Raw genomic sequence first — 21,786 nt, 5'->3', positions numbered from 1 at the left:
TGTTGATCTGTTCCACAGTTCTTCTGGTCTCGATTTCGTTGAGTTCTGCTCGAATCTTTATTAACTCCCTTCTTCTCTTGGGTGTAGGATCTATTTGCTGTTTTTTCTCTAGCTCCTTTATGTGTAAGGTTAGCTTTTGTATTTGAGTTCTTTCCAGTTTTTGAATGGATGCTTGTATTGCGATGTATTTCCCCCTTAGGACTGCTTTTGCTGCATCCCAAAGATTTTGAACGGTTGTATCTTCATTCTCATTAGTTTCCATGAATCTTTTTAATTCTTCCTTAATTTCCTGGTTGACCCTTTTATCTTTTAGCAGGATGGTCCTTAACCTCCATGTGTTTGAGGTCCTTCCAAACTTCTTGTTGTGATTTAGTTCTAATTTCAAGGCATTATGGTCCGAGAATATGCAGGGGACAATCCCAATCTTTTGGTATCGGTTCAGACCCGATTTGTGACCCAATATGTGGTCTATTCTGGAGAAAGTTCCATGTGCGCTTGAGAAGAATGTGTATTCAGTTGAGTTTCGATGTAAAGTTCTGTAGATATCTGTGAAATCCATCTGGTCCAGTGTATCATTTAAAGCTCTCGTTTCTTTGGAGATGTTTTGCTTAGAAGACCTATCGAGTATAGAAAGAGCTAGATTGAAGTCACCAAGTATAAGTGTATTATTATCTAAGTATTTCTTCACTTTGGTTAATAATTGATTTATATATTTGGCAGCTCCCACATTCGGAGCATATATATTGAGGATTGTTAAGTCCTCTTGTTGAATAGATCCTTTAAGTATGATATAGTGTCCCTCTTCATCTCTCACTACAGTCTGTGGGGTAAATTTTAGTTTATCTGATATAAGGATGGCTACCCCTGCTTTCTTTTGAGGACCATTCGAATGGTAAATGGTTCTCCAACCTTTTATTTTCAGGCTGTAGGTGTCCTTCTGTCTAAAATGAGTCTCTTGTAGACAGCAAATAGATGGGTCCTGCTTTTTTATCCAGTCTGAAACCCTGCGCCTTTTGATGGGGTCATTAAGCCCGTTCACATTCAGAGTTACTATTGAGAGATATGAGTTTAGTGTCATCATGATATCTATTCAGTCTTTGTTTTTGTGGACTGTTCCACTGAACTTCTTCTTAAAGGGGAATTTTAAGAGTCCCCCTTAAAATTTCTTGCAGAGCTGGTTTGGAGGTCACATATTCTTTTAGTTGCTGCTTGTCTTGGAAGCTCTTTATCTCTCCTTCCATTTTGAATGAGAGCCTTGCTGGATAAAGTATTCTTGGTTGCATGTTCTTCTCATTTAGGACCCTGAATATATCCTGCCAGCCCTTTCTGGCCTGCCAGGTCTCTGTGGAGAGGTCTGCTGTTACCCTAATACTCCTCCCCATAAAAGTCAGGGATTTCTTGTCTCTTGCTGCTTTAAGGATCTTCTCCTTATCTTTGGAATTTGCAAGCTTCACAATTAAATGACGAGGTGTTGAACGGTTTTTATTGATTTTAGGGGGGGATCTCTCTATTTCCTGGATCTGAATGCCTGTTTCCCTTCCCAGATTAGGAAAGTTTTCAGCTAGAATTTGTTCAAATACATATTCTGGCCCTCTGTCCCTTTCGGCGCCCTCGGGAACCCCAATTAAACGTAGGTTTTTCTTCCTCAGGCTGTCGTTTATTTCCCTTAATCTATCTTCATGGTCTTTTAATTGTTTGTCTCTTTTTTCCTCAGTTTCCCTCTTTGCTATCAACTTGTCTTCTAGGTCACTCACTCGTTCTTCCACCTCGTTAACCCTCATCGTTAGGACTTCTAGTTTGGATTGCATCTCATTCAATTGATTTTTAATTTCTGCCTGATTAGCTCTAAATTCTGCAATCATTAAGTCTCTTGAGTCCTTTATACTTTTTTCTAGAGCCACCAGTAGCTGTATAATAGTGCTTCTGAATTGGCTTTCTGACATTGAATTGTAATCCAGATTTTGTAACTCTGTGGGAGAGAGTACTGTTTCTGATTCTTTCTTTTGAGGTGAGGTTTTCCTTCTAGTCATTTTGCTCAGTGCAGAGTGGCCAAAAGCAAGTTGTATTGGGAAAAGGAGAAAAAGAGAGGAGAGAAAGAAGGAAAGAAAAGAGAAAGAGAAAAAAAAAGGGAAGAAAAAGAGAAAAAAAAAGAAGAAAAAGAGAAAAAAAGAAAGGAGAAAAAAAGGGGGTGGGGGAAGGAAACAAATCAAAAAGCAAAACAAAATAAAAACAAAAACAAAAACAAAAACAAACAAACAAAAAAAGAACCACCGGGGAGTATCTTCTGATTCTGTGTACTTTAAGTCCCTTGGCTTCTCCTGGAAGTTGTCCGTCTAGCTGGTGTTCTGGGGGAGGGGCCTGCTGTGCTGATTTTCAGGTGTTAGCAGTTGGGGGAGCTGCTGTGCCCCTGCCTGGTGCAGGGCTCAGTGGGGGTTGTTTACCCCGTGAGGCCGCAGGAGCAACAGCCCCAGTGGCGGGGCAGCTCTGGAAACCTGGATTCAGCTCCGGCAGGAACTCCGTCTGCAGGGCCTGGAGGCTCCGGGGCGGGGCCGCTGATCTGCTCAGCTGGGGCAGGAGCGTCCTTGCTGTCCTGGGCCCTCCCGGCCTCTGCCTGTCCCGGGGGAGGCGGGATCCTGGGCTGTGTCCCGGCGCCCTGTGCTCCGGGGCCTGCGCTGTTGGATTCGCGCTCCCGGGCCGCGCAGCCCCCTCCGCGGAGCCGCCGCCCGAGCCCCTTCAGCTGCTCCGGGTCCCGCCGGGTCCCGCCGTGCGCGCTGCAGCCCTTAGGGAGCTCGGCGCACTCTCCTGGGTGCGCAGTTGCTGTTACTGTCCCCGGGGGCCCGAGGGCATCCCCGCCCTCCTGGGTCCTGCTCCACCTCCCCGCGAGCCCCTTTCCGCCCGGGAAGGTCGGTGCAGCTCCTGCTCCTCCGGGACGGGGCTCTCCTGTCCTGGGGACACTCGCCCCGGCCTCAGCCCGGCTCCTCGCGGGGCCCCTCCTCCTTGGAGGCCTTTGTTTCTTTATTTCTTTTTTCCCGTCTTCCTACCTTGATAGAAGCGCGAACTCTTCTCACTGTTGCATTCCAGCTGGTCTCTCTTTAAATCTCAGGCCGAATTCATAGATTTTCAGGATAATTTGAAGGTTTTCTAGGTAGTTTGGTGGAGACAGGTGATTTGGAGACCCTACTCTTCCGCCATCTTGCTCCTCCCCCCTAAATGTCTGATATTTCTAGTACATTTATTGAACAATCCATATTTTTCTTGGAGATATGAGACACCACTTTCTCCAAATACTAAATTCCTACATGTGTTAAGGCTATTTCTGGAAGCTCTATAACTTTCACTTATCTGCCTATCAAGTTATTAATCATACATATCACATTTTAAATTATTGGAGCATTCTATTTTTTCAAGCTTTATCATAAAATAATTGATATAACATTGTATAACTTTAAGATGTACAATGTTATTTGGAATACACATATTGCAAAATAACCACTACAGCTTAGCTAAAACACTTGCATCATGTCACATAATTACTTTTTTTTTTAATAACAAGAACATTTGAAACCTACTCTCTTAGCAACTTGCAAGTATAAAATAATATTTTATCAACTATAATCACTATGTTGTACATTAGATCCTTGGAATTTACTCATTTTGTAATTGAAAAGTTTATAGTCTTTGATCACATCTCCCTTTTCCCCTCAAGCCCTGGTCCTGGTTAACCACCATCCCAGTGTGAATTCAGCTTTGTTAGATTCCATACATTAAGGATGCTACACAGGATTTTTATGTTTGATTTCACAGCATAATGCCCTTGAGGTCCATCCATGTCACAAATGGCTAAATGTCCTTCCTTCTCATAGCTGAGTAATATTTCATGTTCATATGTACATGCCACATCATCCTAACCCATCTTTATCCATTCATCCATTGATAGGCACTTAGATTGCTTCCTATCTTGGCTACTGTGAATAATGCTGCAATGGAACACAGAAATACAGATTATCTCTTCAAGATCCTGTTTGCATTTCTTTTGGATACATATCCAGAAGTAGGATTGCTTGATCACATGGTAGCTCTATTTTTAATTTTTTTGAGGATATTCTATAAGGCTTCTCATAGTGGCTTGGTCAATTCGCATTCCCACTAAGAGTGCACCAGGGTTCCCGTTTCTCCATATCCTCAGTATTCGTTCTTATCTTTTCAATGATAGCCATTCTAACATGTGTGAGGTGATGTCTCATTGTGGTTTTGATCTGCATTTCCCTGATTAGTGATTTTGAGTATCTTTTCACATACCTGTTGATCATTTGTGGATCTTTAGAAAAATGTCTATTCAGTTCCTTTGCTCATTTTTAATTGGATTGGATTTGGGGGGAGGGTGTTTTCTTTTTTTGCTATTGAGTTACGTAAGTTCTTTATACATTTTGGATGTTAACCTTTTATCAAATATGACTTTATGATATATTTTTCTCCATTCCATAGGTTCTTTTATTCTGTTGATGGTTTCCTTACTATGCAGCTTTTTATTTTCATGTAGTCCCACTTATTTTTCCTTTTGTTGTCAAATCCAAAAAAAGTCACTGCCACAAATGATGTGAAGGAACTTACTCCTCATGCTTCCTTCTAGAAGTTTTTTGGTTTCAGGCCTCACATTCAAGTCTCTATTCCATTTTGAGTTGATTTCTGTGTATGGTGTAAGATTAGGGGAACCTCATTCTTTCGTATGCATCTGTCTGGTTTTCCCAATACCATTTATTGAAGAGATTGTTCTTCTTTCCCCATTGTATATTCTTGGCTCCTTTGTTTGCAGTTAATTGACCAAATATGCATGGGTTTATTTCTGCATTCTCTAATCTGTTATAATGACTTGTATGTCTGTTATGCCAATATCACATTGCTTTGATTACTATAGCTTTGTAATACAGTTTGAAATCAGCAACGGTGATGCCTCCACTTTTATCTTTCTTTCTTAAGACTGCTTTGGATATTTGGGGTCTTTTGTGGTTCCACACAAATTTTAGGATTGTTTATTCTAGTTCTATGAAAAATACCATTAGAGTTTTGATAGAAATGCACTGAATTTGTAGATCACTTTGGGTAACATGGACAGCTTAACAATTTTAATTCTTCCAACCCATGAGCACAACGTATCTTTCCATTTTTGTGTCTTCAGTTTCTTTCACCAATGTCACAGTTTTCAGCATTTAGATCTTTTACCTCTTTGATTAAATTTATTCCTAAGTATTCTATTCTTTTTTCTTTTTTTCTTTTTCTTTTTTCTTAATTTCTCTTTCTGGTAATTCATTGTTAGCATGTAGAAATGGAATTGATTTTTGTATACTGATTTTGTATCCTACAGCTTTACTGAATTCATTTATTAGTTTTTAACAGTTTTTTTTTTTAAGATTTTATTTATTTATTCATGAGAGAGAACAGAGAGAGAGCAAGAGGCAGAGACACAGGCAGAGGGAGAAGCAGGCTCCATGCAGGGAGCCTGATGTGGGACTCGACCCCAGGTCTCCAGGATCACGCCTTAGGCCAAAGGCAGCGCTATACTGCTGAGCCAGCCGGGCTGCCCAGTTTTTAAAAGTTTTTTTCACAAAATCTTCCAGATTTTCTATATATGATATTGTCATCTGCAAATAAAGACAACTTTACTTCTTCCTTTCCAATTAGGATACCTTTTACTTATTTTTCTTGCCTAGCTGCTCTAGGACTTCTAATACGATGCTGAATAAGAGGGGTGAGAGTGGGAGTCCTTGTCTTGCTCCTGATCTTAAAAGAAAAGCTTTCAGCTTTTCACCACTGAGTATGTTAGCTGTGGGCTAACATACCATACGACTACATGCAGTGCGGTATGCCATACAGTGTTTAAGAAAAAAACATGAGACTATCTTTATGACATGAGGTTCTAGGTGAATATTGTCAGTCAGTCCCCAAAGTACAACCCTTAAGGGGAAAAAATGGTATATACTACATCAAAATTAGACATTTGTCAATAAAAGTCTCCATAAAAAAAGTCAAAAGACAATCCTTTGACTGGAAAAATAAAATACATGCCTAACAAACACTTTTTTTTTCTAACAAACACTTAATACATAAATAGCCTCTGCAAATTCAATAGGAAAAGAGAAAAATCATCATTTTTAAAATGGGCAAAGAATATGAATAGAAGATACCAAAATGTACAATAAAAACTTGAGAAGATACTCAGTTCCACCATTAATTAGGAAAATACAAATTAATACAATGATATACAGAAAATTCAAAGAATTACATTTATGTTGAAAATAGCTAAAAAAAAAACAGCTTATAGTGAAGTTGAAATAGCTGTTAAGGTGTTTGACTTTTATAGAAAATATACATAAGGAAACATTTACTTAAGCTTTTAAATATACTTACTTACTAAAACCAAAGTTGACTGACTGATCGCTGAGAATTTCAAACTGTACAGGACGATCACCCATGCAATATTTTCTTAATAACTCGAGGCAGGTATGTAATGTTTTTCTTGAGGGCTTATTTTCATGAAAAAGATCACCACCTAACAAAATAAAATCCACCTAATCAACAGAAAATAGTGGGAAAATTAGTATGTTTTATGGGTAAAAATGTTAAACTATAGCGCAAAGAGGTAGAAAAAAAGAATCTCATAAAAGATAACATTGTGTATGGAGATTTAAAATCTTATATTTTATTTATTCAATGGGCCTGCCAGTCTAGTGATTAATCTGACTCCAATTTAGGTTCCCAGAACACCTTCAAAAAAGCCATCTTCAAATTATATCAAACCTCTGACTCATGTTAACCAAAGTGTCACTATTTCTTTTTCGTCGTCGTTATTCAAATCAAACATAAATGTGGCACCTTAACAAAACCTATGGCCAAGATACCCAATTCAATTCAGATTATTCATCCAATTCATTCAGCAATTATTTACGGCTCCTACAGGCACTGGCACCTAGGAATTAGCAATTTCCAAAACAGATGATGTCCATGCCCTCATTAAATAATGACAATGTGCAATTCCCTGTACTGCGCCCTGAGAACACAATGATGAATAAAATACAATCTCTTTAATAAATATGTTCCGAGTCCAATCGAAGAGACAAAGTGTTATGTTTCTGAACAGATGTCAGACTCAGACATGCACTAGAACAGATATGTAAACAAACCAGGAGCAGCAATGACATCACAATCAGTTCCTTTTTTTTTTCTTTTTTAAGATTTTATTTATTTATTCATGAGAGAGAGAGAGAGAGAGAGGGAGAGGGAGAGGGAGAGAGGCAGAGACACAGGCAGAGGGAGAAGCAGGCTCCATGCAGGGAGCCTAATGTGGGACTTGATCCTGGGACTCCAGGATCACACCCTGGGCCAAAGGCAGATGATGCTAAACTGCTGAGCCACCCAGGGATCCCCTACAATCAGTTTTAATGAAGGGAATAAACTCATCTGAGGACAGGAATCCACAAGAGATACGCCAACATGGTGGCAGGAGTTACACTATGAAGAATAAATGAAACTTTAAGGAAGAGTATTCTAGAAACAAGAGAGAAGCAAAGAATTATACAAAAAAAGAGCCCAAGGCTCACGCTTTCAAGAAGTATATAATCTACCTAAAGAAACTCGATTAATTCTTAATAATATGAAAGGAACCTGGCAGTACAGATCACCTGAGCTACAGCAGTGATGGGGAACGGAATATATCATCCCCAAAAAGTGTCACTTTGGCATGTGGACTATTTTGAGCTTAAGAAGGTTAAGACTCAGCAGACTCAGGAAAAGCTTTTTAAAAAAACAAAACAAAACAAAAAAACCCACCTTAACCACCTGAAAAGAATTTAGACAGGTGGCCTACACCAGGAAGAGAGGAATTATCAGAGATAACTTCCAGGCAGTCTAATACTCTTATAAGGCTTCTGTATATACAAAATTTGTTTTTCACCTATTAATTTGTCTTACGGTGATTTAATTATTAGACCAAAGAACCTAAAAGGAAAGAAGAGAAAAGTTTTCCATCCTACTGTAGTCGGAGAAACTTTATTAAAAGTGTGGCACTTAAGCTAGGTCTTCAAAAATGAACATGACTTAAGAAAGAAAATGATCACAATTAACAGCATAGAAAAAAACAAAGAAAATGAAAACAAAACAAAAAACATTTCAGGAGGGGGCAGTAGTTAAATGATATATTTTCACTTTTGCAAAATGAAGAGGTCTGGAAATTGGTTACGTAGCAATGTAAATGTGCTTAAGCTGATAAAGTGTACACTGAAAAATGGTTAAGATGGTAAATTTGTTATGTGTATTTTACCACAATATTTTTTTTAAAGATTTTTATTTATTTACCCGTGAAAGACACACACACACAGAAGCAGAGACACAGGCAGAGGAAGAAGCATGCTCCATGCAGGGAGCCCAACATAGGTCTTGATCCCAGGTCTCCAGGATCACGCCCTGGGCCAAAGGCAGACGCTAAACCGCTAAACCGCTAAGCCACCCAGGGATCTCTATTTTTTTTTTTGAAAGCTAGTTTGTGACTCTAAGAACACTAAAAAGGAGGCAGACTGAGGAAATGTCCCAGATTATAAGAAACGAAAGAAACATGACAACTAAATATAATGTAATCCTAGTTTAGGACCTGGACTCTCCCAATCTGCCCCCAAACTGCTGTAATAGACATTACTGAGACAATTCGCAGCATCTTAAAATGGTGTAATAGTATTGAATCAACATTAATTTCCCAGTTTTGATAAGTGCACTGTGGTTACACACACAATGTACCCTCAAATGGTTCAGGAAAAAAGTATGTGCGTATGTATCTATAATGAGAGAGAATAAAGCAATTGTGGTAAAATGTAGGAAAATCTGAATGAAGGGTAAGGAATTCTTTATACTATTCTTGCAATATTTCTGTGAGATTGATAATGTTTCAAAGCTATAAATTTAAAAAAAGATTCCAAGGAATTAAGGAGTAGAAATAAGGCTAGCTAGCACAGACACACAAAATAAGGGACTTAAAGTCAGGAAAAAGTTAGATTTCAATCATAAGGGATACTAAATACAAAATCAGGGGCAAAAGTAAATATGCATTGGGGCTGTGGGGGAGGAGAGTGCTAAAATTAAGAGATGTGGAAAGGGAAACAAGGAAAGAGAAGGAAAGTAAAGGACAAAGTAGAAGAAAGCAGCTTATGTTTAGGAAAACACACATTTTAGTACCTATGAGGAAAGAAAGAACACAAGGTTCTCTAGCAGGAAACAGACCTCCTTGGGCTCCAAGTTTCTCTGCCCTCAGGGCAAGAGGAAATCACTTTAAGAGGACTGTTAGATACTCCCTCATTCTTAACAAGTTTTAAGAGTTATCTACAGCTTATTATATCTTTTCTAGATTTTAAGATAACAGCATGCAAAACCAGAAAAGATTTTTCACTCTCATGGAGCTGACCTTCTAGTGGAGAAAATCGTGAGTAAACAAGTAAATTTTCAAAATAATATTTCATATGATGTTATGAAAAAAATAGAGTAATTGATAAAAGAGTATTTGGAGATATCTGGAAAGACCTCTCCACAAACGTAAAACATGCTCTAAGCAGAAGTGCAAAGGTCCCAGGGTAGAGCTTGCCAGTGCGGACAGAGCCCAGTGAACAATGCAGAAAGTTGTAGAAGTCTCCTGGCAGGGGCCAGAACAGTGTGAATCTTATTTAGTGTGAATTTTATTTTAGATTCAATGGAAGGCCACTTGAAGATTTTAAGCAACAGAGTGGTATGATCTGACTTATTTTAAAAGTTCACTTTGGCTATGCTGAATAGATTTAGGGGAAAAATGCAAATAGAAAGACCAGTGAGAGCTACTACAGTGCAACAAAATATGATGAAAGTTTTGGGCTAAACATAAAGGAACAAAAACAGTTTCTATGTATATTCAGGAGGAAAAACCAAAAGATTTAGAGAAAAACTAAACAAAATTTTGAGGAAAAATCAAGGTTGAAGATAGTAATTTTTAAGTCACAAGCATTTACATTTACTCTCCAGGTCTTTCCTGAAATGTCTAACAGGACCTTTCATGGGCTTGCTGGAATGTTGACCTGAATGTCCTATTGAAATCTCCAACTGAAATGGCCTAAATCAGAATTTACCACCTTCTCACATAAAGAAGCACTCCTTCCTTACTTAGAAGGTATTTTTATTTTAGTACCACCATTGGCTCAAACTTAACATACTCCAGAGGTTGTCCTCTCCCTTTTCCTTAACTCTACCCCTGAAGTATGCAAATCCAACCTTTGAAATATTTCTAGTATTCATTTCCTCTTTTCCATCCCAAGGCCACTACTTTAAAAAGGTAGTCTAGTCTCCAATTCATGCTATATATCCTGTTGCCAAAAGATTTTTCCATTTAATTGGATACAAACTCCTCATTCTGGCATTTGAAGCCCTCCTTAATGCAGCTCAAACGTTTTCAGTCTTTCAGCAGGCTTTCTAACATATGGCCAAACTGACCTGCTGTACCCTTAACATACCTCATACTGTTTCACCCCTGTGCCCTTCTTCCTGTTTCCCAAGAAATACACATTCTTCATGCTCTTCACCCATCAGAAGCCTACCCATCCTTCAAAGCCCAAGTTAAGTGCCACCTTGTTCACTAAACTGATCTTGCTATCTTCTATATGTTCTCTCTTCTACCTCTAAACTCCCAGGAAAGGCTGTTTATAATTTTCTTATGGTTCTTACCATGTAAAATCCCGCCTCTGAGCATTATGGACGTTTGTCTTATCTTACACACTGGTATATGCTCTTGGAAAGCAGAAATCATGAGTCATCTTTCCATTTCAAATAGAAACTGCCACAAGATCCTGCATACTCACAAACACCCCATAAATATTTGTAAACTTTTACAAACTTCTGACAAAACTAGCTCCTACTTGAATTAAGATCACGAAGTACCCAAAAATCTGCTTTGGGTTTTTTAGTATATTGATGCTTAAGCAGGCAATCTGAGCACCTGAGCCTGTAAAACATATCAACTTTAAGAAAGGAAGAGTCTGTTGACAACAGGAACATAGTAAAAACGGAAAAATATAAACCAAACTCACTTCATTTTCTTGGGCAAGTCTTAAAATCTCATCCAGTGTTACATACGTATCATTTCCTCTGACTGCATCTTTCTCCATAAATCCCAGATGAATATCTGTTGCAACTAAGATTTTAAAGGTATTTTCATCATCACTGTATTTAAAAAAAAAAAGGGAACATTTCAATATAATTCATTAAAAGGATGCTCAGATTAAAACCTAAATTTAGAAGATAAATAATAGCAGTTATACAGTAAAATCACTTTTCTAGCTTTAAAAGAGGTCTGAAAATTTGAAGTGTTCAACAGATGGTCAACATTAGTTTGTCTACGACTAATTTAAAACAAAAAACACACTTGAATTTTAAAAAGATTCTGTGACTCCTTCAAAAAAGTATAACCTTATTACTTCAGTCTTACACATTCTTTGGACCCTGGACCTAAAAGCTTGGTTGTTTTCCAATTCTGTCCCACCCCCAAATCCCAAGAATTTGATCCCAGATCTAAACTTGCTATTTATTATTTTGTCTCTTCCAGGAAAATCAAAGTTGACTAGTTAACTTAAAAAGTCCTTCCTCTTACTTTATAAGCAGATTTAAAAAAAAAAAAATTCTATTTATTTATTTATGAGAGACACGGAGAAGGAGGCAGAGACACAGGAAGAGGGAGAAGCAGGCTCCATGCCTCCATGCAGGGAGCCCGATGTGGGACTCGATCCCAGGACTCCGGGATCACGACCTGAGCCGAAGGCAGACGCTCAACCACTGAGCAACCTGGGCATCCCTATACACAGATTTTATCCTAATAAGCTAGTAACTTACATTTAAGCTTCTGAAGACACTTCTTTGATTCTATTCCCTATACAAAGTTAAGTGTTTCATTAACAAATTCAGCCAAGTAACAAAACAGAATTATTTACAATTCCATTTGAATTTGGTAGTATTCAAAGGTACTCTCACTGAAGCAGCAAGGTAGTAATTAATCACTTAACTTTTACTTTCTTTAAAATATTTATGTATCTATGATCTCATCTCAACTTCCACATGTAAAGAAGTAGGTGTTACTATCTCTGAAAAATGAGAATGTTACAGAAAGAAATTAAATGATTTATCACACAACTAAGTGGAAGAAGGATTTATCCACCCAGTCTATTTTCACTAAACCATAATAAAGTTAAAAAAAATTTCACATAGATTTCCAAAATTGAAATCTCTATATGTGAGATTTTTCCAGAAAAGATTTCTCTTCTGAAACTTCAAAGTTAACACATATGCAGAGTTCTAATTCCTACATACACCCAGGCCAATCAGAATACTTTCAAGTCATGTTACCCTATGCTTCCATAGCAATCTATAAAGTATCTTCAAATGAATTCTCTCACTTAAACATCTAAATTAATCTGAGAAAGGCAATTTTGTTCCAATTATACATATAAGATGAAAAAATTGAGGCAAGGTTCAGAGAATTGCTAACCTGCGAAGGTCACACAGTATTAACCAAGGAATTGCAGTCAGGATGAAAGACTTCAAGTCTAAAGCTTTTTCCACATAACTTCTGATTCTTTTACTGACTTTCATTTCACTCAAATTCATTTCCAATTTATTCAGCGCTAGAGCAATTTAGTACTCTAAAAATCCACTCAAATAGGCTTGCATTGACCATTAAGACTCCCTCACAAAGTTAAAGAATATTGATAGCTTCAATATTTTAAGAAAAACCTACTATAAGCTTACATACAGCAGTAATATACTCAGTTACTGCAAGACCTCAATCTATAGCTGTATACTATCTTTTAGTTAACACGTAATATTAACTTTTTAACATTCTAAATATTCTTTTTGATGACGAACGTTTCTGTTCATAAGCAAGCTCTTCATTTACTAATTTTTTAAGTAAGTTTTCTTTCATGGTGATCATAGTTGATGGACTTTAGAAATCCAAAGCAACAAAAAAGGATTCCAGAAGGCAAGTTCTTACAGGGTATCTGCAGGACTCATTTTTACGGTCAGTCCGGCTGGTCTGGAACCAGTTTTCTCTCCAAGTACTCCTGGGCCGTATGATCAAATATGTCAGAAAAATCCACTCGATTCCAAATTCTAAAAGCAAAATTACATTATCGTAAAACACACATTCTTTTAAAAACAGACTACCAATTTTAGGAATTTCATGTACATCTAAGCACCTGTTATATTTTTATTTTTTAAGAGCTAACAATAGAAAATAGCACATCTCCAGTGCTATTTTAGTCTCACCATTATGATTAAACCACGGAAAACTAATGTTTATTAAATAAATGTGCAGAAAGGGTCACATATAATACTTCTGGTTTAGCACACCAACAACTCTGTGCAAAAATGTTTAAAGTGCATGCACAGGCTACCCCAGAGCATGGAGAAGACTCCGTATTTGCCGCTCAAACACGAGATCTTTCAAAGGAATGGTCCTGTTTAGGAAAACAGAAGGGCCCCGCTTTTAAACTACTGTAAATAAACAGGAACACGTGCTCCGCGGAGCTCGCCGGCGCCCGTAGGCCCGTGGAACCCGCCAAGCTGCTGGCGACTCCGGGTTCCTCCGAGGTTCCCAGCCTCAGCACCCCCAGCCCAGCCTCCGACCCTCCGAAGCCAACACCAGACCCCTCCGGGACGCAGCCAACTCGCCCCACGGATCCAAGGCAGTCCACGGGGCTTCCGCCCATCCCACAGAAGTAGGAGGCGGTACGGTTCCTAAATTACCCCACACCTGCGCTCTCCAGAGCTCCTCCACCAGACCTCCAGGCTGTCTTTCCCCCGAGCAGGAGGAGCGGTATACGAGCCCCCGGAGCCTGCGCGTAGGAACCCGCTGGGCCACCCACCCGAATTGGGCGGGAGCGAAGGAAAAAAAGCAGCAGCAGCCGCAGCCGCAGCCGCAGCCGCCGCCGCCGCCGCCGCCGCTCTTTCCCTCGCGAGACCTCAGTGATGACGTCACGCTTCCATTCTTCCTCGGCTCTCATTGGCTGCCGCACGCCGGGAGGGCGCCGGGAAAGTAGCGGCGACGCCCCGCCCTCCAGCAGGAGCCAATCCTGAGAAACCGAGGGACGACCCCGGAAGCGAGGCTCGCGACGCCGGCTCTCCCTTCTTTAAGGTGGGTAGCTCCTGCTGGTCCCGAGCCGCGCTCCCCGGTCCCCTCGCGCCACCTAAAGAGTGCTGGGCCCTTGGGGGCGGGTCACCTGGCGACCCCGGCTGGGACCTGCAGCTCGGCCGCGGCGTGGGCCGTGGGTCGGGCTGGAGCGGCTTCCGCACCCCGGGCTGGCTGGGAGGCCGCCGGCGCGACTCCGGGCCCGTCCAGTGCCCACGGGCCGGCGGGCGGGACTGGGGCCCTCTCCCTCCCCGTGGAGTGACCCGTGGGCCGGAGGGCCGGGCCGGGGCCTTCTCCCTCCCCGGAAGTGACCGGGGCGCTGGAGGGCCCGGACTAGGCGCCTTCTCTCGCACTCCCACTCCCCAGAGCTAGAGCATTCGGCCCTTTTATTCCTGTTTTCTCCTCTGGATCCCGGGTCAGCACATCTGGATGGCTTTGTGCTGAGAGCAGTAAAATACAGTGCAGTGACTGACAAAATAATGTGAAACTTTTGAATTAGGAAATCTGACCTTTAGTTCCACGGATGCGTCCTTAATTTAGGGCGGGTTGTTTTCATCTATCAGAAGCTCCTCGCCTTCACCTGTCAGAGGGGGTTTGTGACCGCGTCTGCTGCTCACTTATTTGTGAGGCGTTGACATAGTTTAAATCTCTGTCGAGGTGTGTTCTTTTAAGAAACATACCCTATTTCTTCCTGGTGGAATATTATCAAGTAAGAAAATTAACTCAATTTTTAAAAATCCTGAATCAAGGAAATGCACCTAGGTTGGACTCTCTAAATTAAATCTACCTAAAATATAAAAAGAAATTTTATATGTAACTTATTGTACCTGGAGCAGTAAATTCAGAATTTATTTTAAAAAGTGTGTGTGGGGGGGTATTTTTACAGAAAGGAAAGAGTGTGCTTTAAGCAAATAAAATGCGTGCTTTATTGTTTCTGTATTTGATATAATTAACTTTATTGGTATCTGTTCAGAGTGTTGGATGAACTGATGTATGATCATTTTTGTATTGCAAGGTTCAGGGAATAGTTTGAGAGTAAAGAAAAAAATGAAAACCCCAATGGGAGTTCTACATACAGATCATAAACACAGGAAACAAACTGACGGTTACCAGGGGGGAGAGGAGTGAGGGGATAGGCGAAATAGGTGAAAGGTATAAGAGGTACAAACTTCCAGCTATGAAATAAATAAGTCACAGAGAGGAAAAGTGCAGCATGGAGAATATAGTCAATAATACAGCAGGTATGGTCAGTGGTATAGTGTACTGTGCTGAGCAATGAGTAATGTATAGAATTGTCGAATCTCTGTGTTTTACGCCTGAAACTAATAAAACATTGCATATCAACAACCCTTCAATAATAAAAAGTGACAATTCCAAGAGAGCTAATAAATCATAAAGCAATCCTGATGGGGTCTCCGTAGACTCTGAAAAGCTGGGCAGGACTTGGAAATCCTTTAGTACAGTCATTACATTTTACAATCACATAATAGGCTCAGAGACTTTATTAGTCATGAGTGATAAATTTAAGCTTGAGGCTAGTATTTTTGGCACTAATAATAAAATCTAATGCTACATTAGGATTGAATACTATTAAACTTGTGAAATTAGAAAGAAATTGGTATCTTAAGAGTAGACTAACTCTGGAACCTCTTTAAATCCATTCCAGGCAAAATCAAGTGACAGGGCTTTAATTAAATCTAATTCTAGAAATATTTCTTAATGTTCTCTTATTATATTTATAGCCTATACGTATAGTAGGCTATAAATATAAGTTAAATACAGTCCCCATCCTTAAGTTAATAATCTTCTAAGGAACTAATTAGTGCTGAAATAAGACAGTATGTTAAAAAAAAAGACAATATGTAGCACCAAAAAAGCTTCTAGAGAGAAATCTAATTAGGAAGTTCAAGAAAGATTTCATGAAAGAGGTAACATCTGAGAAGAGCCTTGAAAGACTGATAAGATTTCAACAAATATAGTTGGGAGCCTGAGAAATGGTATTTTTAAGATATTATTTATTTGCATTAAAAAATTGATTAGGATTTAGTAAGCTGTGTAACTCTTTAAACTGATATTGGTTTATAAATTAATGTGGCAGCCTAGCTGAATAAATGTCACTTCCTTCAAGGAGCCTTCTTTAATCCTTTAGGACTGTATTATTCTAATCCTCTTGTATACTCACAATATGTGGATGAAGTCCTGTCATAGCACAGATCATACTATTCTTGTCAGTCACCTCCCCTAGACAGTAACCTTAATGAGGTTAAGACATGGATCTTGTTCATTTTTAAATCCCAATACCCAAAGACCGGCACATATCAGGCATTCTATTCATATTTGTCGAATGGAGTGAATGACAGCCACATTTCAGTTCGAAACGAGAAGCCAACTAAATTATAGTTGTGTATCAATGAATGGGACTCCATTTTAAAGCAGTGAATTTCCCAAACCTGATATTATTAAGATAGAAATACGGTAATTATTATTTATGTTATAATAAAGATCTGCATTGATGGGAGATTTGGACAGATGTCCTTGGGGCTATTCCATCTCTAAAAATGCCAAATTCTTTGAAGTAGTTTATTAGAAACTAAAAATTTTTGTTTCTGCTTTATGTCATCTGTGTGTCTGTTTTATAAAAATTATGAATAGGCCTGTCTTTTTAATTATAATTTCAAAGCTTTAAGCATATGTCACTCTTAGTATAATACAATAGGATATAAGCCAATAGATTCAGAATAATATAACCATTGACTTAGTAGAAGAAAACAAAAAACATAAGGAGTTTTTACCATTAAAGGCATAGATAACTGAAATCTCAGCTCCAGTATTTAGACAATATAAAGAATACTGGTAAAACCAAAATGTTTAGACAGGATTTATTTGTGTGTGTTTGCAAGACTTATCTGTGTTGTTGATAAACACTTAATTACTGTTTCACTAATGATTTTTGTGTTTGTGCTTCCAGATATTGATGAATAAAATAAAGCAGACGTGATTCATCTCTAGAAAGATTATTTATACCCTGGCATTTGAAATGTTTTGTATTTAGAATCATAGTAAAAATGGAAGGAGGGAAAGTAAGTGATAATGGAAAACCAGACCCAGACAATTCTGTGGACTTTTCTGAACACTTTAACCAACTTGAATTGTTGGAAACACATGGACACCTTATTCCCACTGGTACCCAAAGTCTCTGGGTAGGGAATTCTGATGAAGATGAGGAGCAAGATGAAAAAACTGAAGAGTGGTATCAATTACAAGAAAAAAAGATGGAAAAAGATCCAAGCAAATTGCTTCTTTGGGCTGCTGAAAAAAATCGGGTAAAAACAAAAACAGTTAAAAAGGATACCATACTATAGTAGAAAAAGTATTGGATTCGGAGCCAGAAGACCTGTCCCTGAACCTCTATTTGGTTTGTAATTTTGGGCAGATCCTACCATTCCTGAACCTCTATTTTCTTACCTATAAAAATGGCCATGATAATACCAGTATCTTTTATACAGGATTTGAGGATCAAATGAGGCAATGTCCATGAAAGGACCTAGTAAGTCACAAAGCATCCTATTAGGTATTATTTGGAAGTTTAAGGGATAATTATAAAGTTAACAAGAAATCACCTGTATTTTTTAAATCATTTATATTAAGTCATTAAGATCATCCTAGAGACAATTATCATTTAGAAGAGGGAGGATAGAAATTAACATGTTTTGAATACCAAATATACCATGTGCTTTTCTACGTTATTTGATTTAATCCTCATATATCCCCACAAGGAATATTCTTCCCTTTTACTAAAAGTTTAAGAAAATGAGATTCAGGAATATTTATTTGCCCTGTATCATCTAAGTAGTATCATCACATCTATTCTTCCCACTTAGCCACTTCTACTTCATTTTACTAAGTTCTTCCATGTCTGTGCAACTAAACTAATTAAAAAGGTCTCGTATTTTTTGATAAATTTTTAACTTGGGAGCACTAGAGATCCAAAGACCAAATTGAAAATCACTTCCTAAAAACATGTTTCTAAAGTTGTTTTAGTTTGAGCTCCTTAATCTCTAGATTTCCTTGTTACCATTGTATTCTGATAAAGAAGTTTATTTTTCAAAGTTTTATGCACTTCATATATTGGTGTCATAATCCTATGGTAGAAAAATCAGTTATTATGTTTCCTTCGCTAACGAAATATAAAATATTAAATACAATTATAGTGTGTATTATTCATCTAGGACTAAAGGTTTTATGTAGTGAGCCTTAATTGGGCCAGGGGTAAATTTATGATATTCATACATTCAATATTGGTGTTTGATATTCAGAGTCCCATTCGCAGAAGCAAGAATGTGGTTAACTTAACACTAGTTTGTTCATTCTTAAATCTGTTGCCTTCTCTGCCCCCAAAAGAAATTTTTTTTTTTTTAAGATTTCATTTATTTATTCATGAGAGACAGAGACACAGGCAGAGGGAGAAGCAGGCCTGATGTGGGACTTGATCCCAGGACCCTGTGATCACCCCCTGAGCCAAAGGCAGATGCTCGACCACTGAGCCACCCAGGCATCCCCCCAAAAGAAATCTTAAACCATTTTTATTTCTTAAGTCACCTGCTAACAAGTTTTTATTGAACTTAAGTAAATTTGACACCACTAGACAGTTAAATTTTCTTCATTTACTGTTTCGGGTGGAGCTGGGGTTTTAAAAGATGTCTTTTCTGTCTCAGCTTACTACAGTGCGGAGGCTACTGTCTGAAAAGGCTACTCATGTGAACACTAGAGATGAAGATGAGTATACCCCCCTTCATCGAGCAGCCTACAGTGGACACTTAGATGTGGTGCGTGAGCTGATTGCACAAGGAGCAGATGTCCACGCAGTGACAGTGGATGGCTGGACACCCCTGCACAGTGCTTGTAAGTGGAATAATACCAGAGTAGCTTCTTTCTTACTTCAGCACGATGCAGATATTAACGCCCAAACAAAAGGCCTCTTGACCCCCTTACATCTCGCTGCTGGGAACAGGGACAGCAAAGACACTCTGGAACTCCTACTGATGAACCGCTATATCAAACCGGGTCTGAAAAACAACCTGGAAGAAACTGCATTTGATATTGCCAGGCGGACAAGCATCTATCACTACCTCTTTGAAATCGTGGAAGGCTGCACAAATTCCTCACCTCAGCCATAACCATAAGGGTTCTAGTAATTTTCTTGTTTCCAAGTACCAGTGCCTCCTTTGTGTAAGATAGGAAATATCCCCATGATACAAGGTTGCCATCAAAAGTTTTACTGTAGAAATTCAATAGTACATAATCTAAAGCCCTTCCAAGCGAATCGCCTAACCTTGATGTCAAAATGTATTTGAAAGTTGTTTGGATATATCTTTACCTATCTATGTGGACTTTGTAATTTTTATCAGACATAATTTTAATGCAAACACTTGTAACGGGTTGTATAGAAAACTAATGATATTTTTGGTGCTGATCCAAGAGAAGTGTATTTTTAAATATCCCCCATCCTGGATCTTTGTGGAGTATTTAGTATATTGACACGTATTTTTATAAGGTGAGGTAACTCAGAACTTAATTTAAAAATCTCAAGTATATTGGTGCAGTTCAGCTGTCTTCTCTACATCACCATAGCCATTTGCTTTCATTTCCAACCATAAGAACTAATTTATTAGTGACTTGAATCATCAGAAGTTTAAAAAAAAAAGTTAAAAAAAAAAAAAGCTTAGATCTTTGTCTTTTACAGCATAGACAATTTTCAGGAAAGTAGTTAGCTAAAGTGTTTAGTCAGTGAATGTTATATACTGCCTTTGCTACCACAGTTCACACAATCCTGTGGACAGTCCTACCTCACCCTGGTCAACCTACATGATCCTTCTTCCATTGGTGAGTCAGCATGGCCTTTTAGACATGCACACAACTCTACCTTGGTCCAAGAGATCATACTGTATCTGCTCTCCAACTGGTTTTTCCTGCCTAATCGTGTTGTTTGGGGCACTGCTCAGATGGTCTCTCTAGTTCACAGGAAGTATTTATTTTCCAAGGTCCTCCTTTTATACAAATCATACTAAGTCAAAGAGACAAGAGAAAAGGAATTCTAAAAGTGAAGAGATGTTGATTATGTTGGGGCTAGAACCACAAAGTGGCTCAGGCTTTCAAAAGCCACAGTGTGGATAGTGACAAAGCATAAATATTAAATATCCAGAAAAAAATAAAAGTCTTGAACAACAAAAATGGCACCAATTCTTTTTTTTTTTTTTTTTTTAACAAGCACATATCTTCCTTGGATCCATACTCTATGTATTTATTCAGCATGCATTGAGCAACTATTCTCTCTCTGGCGGAGTTTTCTGCCAACTACCAGCCTCTCTGTGACTATTCCCAAAGGATTTTCTCTTCATCTCTTAACACCAGAACTGACGTGGTATGGGAAGGGAACCAAACCAATGAGCCTTTTCTTCTTATATATTCACCAAGATTAATCTTTTTGAGCCAGCCCATGTGATCCACTCATTCTAGACTAACAATGTTATTTAATCAAATATGTTTGGTGGTTTGGGGATTAAAAAAACATTGAAACATCTCAGGAAGGTTAACATATGAACTGAATCATGACAAATAGGATTTAAGAATGAAGAGAGCTTTAATTATTCTGTGATCTCTGACTAGGAGATGCCTCAGTTTCAGAGTATCAGTGTCTGTGATGCAAGGTTTTTGGCAGAATGTATTGCCCCCAGGATGCCTGGGTGGTTCATTCATTTAAGCGTCTGACTTGATTTTGGCTCAGTTCATGATCTCAGGGAGGTGAAATGGAGCCTTGCATCAGGCTCTATGCTGGGCATGGAGTCTGCTTAAGATTCTCCCTCTCCCTTTGCCCTCCCTCCCACCCCACGTGTGCATGTGTATATGCGCACATTCTCTTAAAAAAAATGGCCCTGTTTAGGGATACCAAATGACAGGTACAGCTGACAGATAGTGACAGTAGAATAGGACGCTATCCATCCTAGCAGACTGCTAAATGAGCCACCTGGTTATCTGAAAGTCAGAGTTGGTGGCTCTTCTCTTACTTGGGAATGAGTTGCATCCATGATTTTATGTAAGCTTTTCACTTATGCATGGTCAACAAGGCCTTATTTATAAGGAGCTGAGATGTGACTACTCCCTTGGTTTCAGACTTCAACATTCAACCGGAGCTGAGGAGCAAACTCCACATATAAAGAAATCCCTTCCATCTCTGAGGACAGACTTTGTATTGTTTGCTTCCTTTGTACTCTCCTTAGTATTTACTAGTGTTTCCTACTCACAGAAACCCTTCACTAATTGTGCTTTTGACTTTCACTTACTTGTACTTTTTAGTTTGCTTTAAGAAGGATTAAAAAAAAAAAAAAAGCTCAGTTTGCAAACAAGATTTTCTCTAATCTGGAAGAGTTTATCCAAAAACTTTTTTTAAAAATCTGTTTTTCCTAACTACAGGCTTCATTTTGATTCACTTATATGCTCAAGGAAAGGTGACTGTCATAGTTCAAAGAGCACACTGTAATTCACAGTCTCACAGTGAAATGAGTTGGGTTTGATTTTTCTAAACCTTAAATATGCTTCTCTGGGGA

At 38.7% G+C, this 21,786-nt stretch overlaps 2 protein-coding genes across 7 annotated transcripts in view; one reads left to right on the top strand and one right to left on the bottom strand.

Moving 5' to 3' along the window:
- Window positions 1-14,829, bottom strand: part of MRE11 (MRE11 homolog, double strand break repair nuclease) — a 79,256-nt gene extending 64,427 nt beyond the window's left edge. The window contains exons 1-4 of one of the 4 annotated variants that reach the window (XM_025419269.3): window positions 14,692-14,829; window positions 13,046-13,164; window positions 11,091-11,223; window positions 6,406-6,566 (exon numbers count right to left, since the gene is read on the bottom strand). In XM_025419269.3, the coding sequence (XP_025275054.1) occupies window positions 6,406-6,566; window positions 11,091-11,223; window positions 13,046-13,065 (314 nt within the window). In that variant the 5' untranslated portion in view covers window positions 13,066-13,164; window positions 14,692-14,829. Of the gene's footprint in view, window positions 1-6,405; window positions 6,567-11,090; window positions 11,224-13,045; window positions 13,165-13,807; window positions 13,990-14,691 lie in introns of those variants that run through there. The other 3 variants (XM_025419268.3, XM_025419267.3, XM_025419271.3) reach the window with 3 other exon arrangements.
- On the top strand, window positions 14,067-20,413 carry ANKRD49 (ankyrin repeat domain 49). 3 transcript variants are annotated; one of them, XM_025419272.3, is made up of 3 exons: window positions 14,067-14,188; window positions 17,151-17,505; window positions 18,898-20,413. In XM_025419272.3, the coding sequence occupies exons 2-3, from the start codon at window positions 17,248-17,250 to the stop codon at window positions 19,357-19,359; spliced, it is 720 nt and encodes a 239-aa protein (XP_025275057.1). In that variant the 5' UTR covers window positions 14,067-14,188; window positions 17,151-17,247; the 3' UTR covers window positions 19,360-20,413. The 3 variants fall into 3 exon arrangements, with proteins under 3 accessions (XP_025275057.1, XP_025275059.1, XP_025275058.1); XM_025419274.3 differs by lacking the exon at window positions 14,067-14,188 and adding an exon at window positions 14,705-14,839; XM_025419273.3 differs by lacking the exon at window positions 14,067-14,188 and adding an exon at window positions 14,752-14,891.
- The last annotated feature ends 1,373 nt before the right edge of the window (window positions 20,414-21,786 follow it).

The sequence above is a fragment of the Canis lupus genome, chromosome 21 (genome assembly GCF_003254725.2).
Source record: "Canis lupus dingo isolate Sandy chromosome 21, ASM325472v2, whole genome shotgun sequence".
NCBI lineage: Eukaryota > Metazoa > Chordata > Mammalia > Carnivora > Canidae > Canis > Canis lupus.
The sequence above is the reverse complement of the archived record's forward strand: the minus strand, read 5'-3'. Positions and strand labels throughout refer to the sequence as shown.

Bases quoted from the DNA above. Each gene is read 5' to 3' on its own strand.
- ANKRD49 (XM_025419272.3), top strand. From the start codon at position 17,248: ATGGAAGGAGGGAAAGTAAGTGATAATGGAAAACCAGACCCAGACAAT. The intron at 17,506-18,897 runs GTAAAAACAAAA...TTTCTGTCTCAG, and splicing joins GGGCTGCTGAAAAAAATCGG to CTTACTACAGTGCGGAGGCT.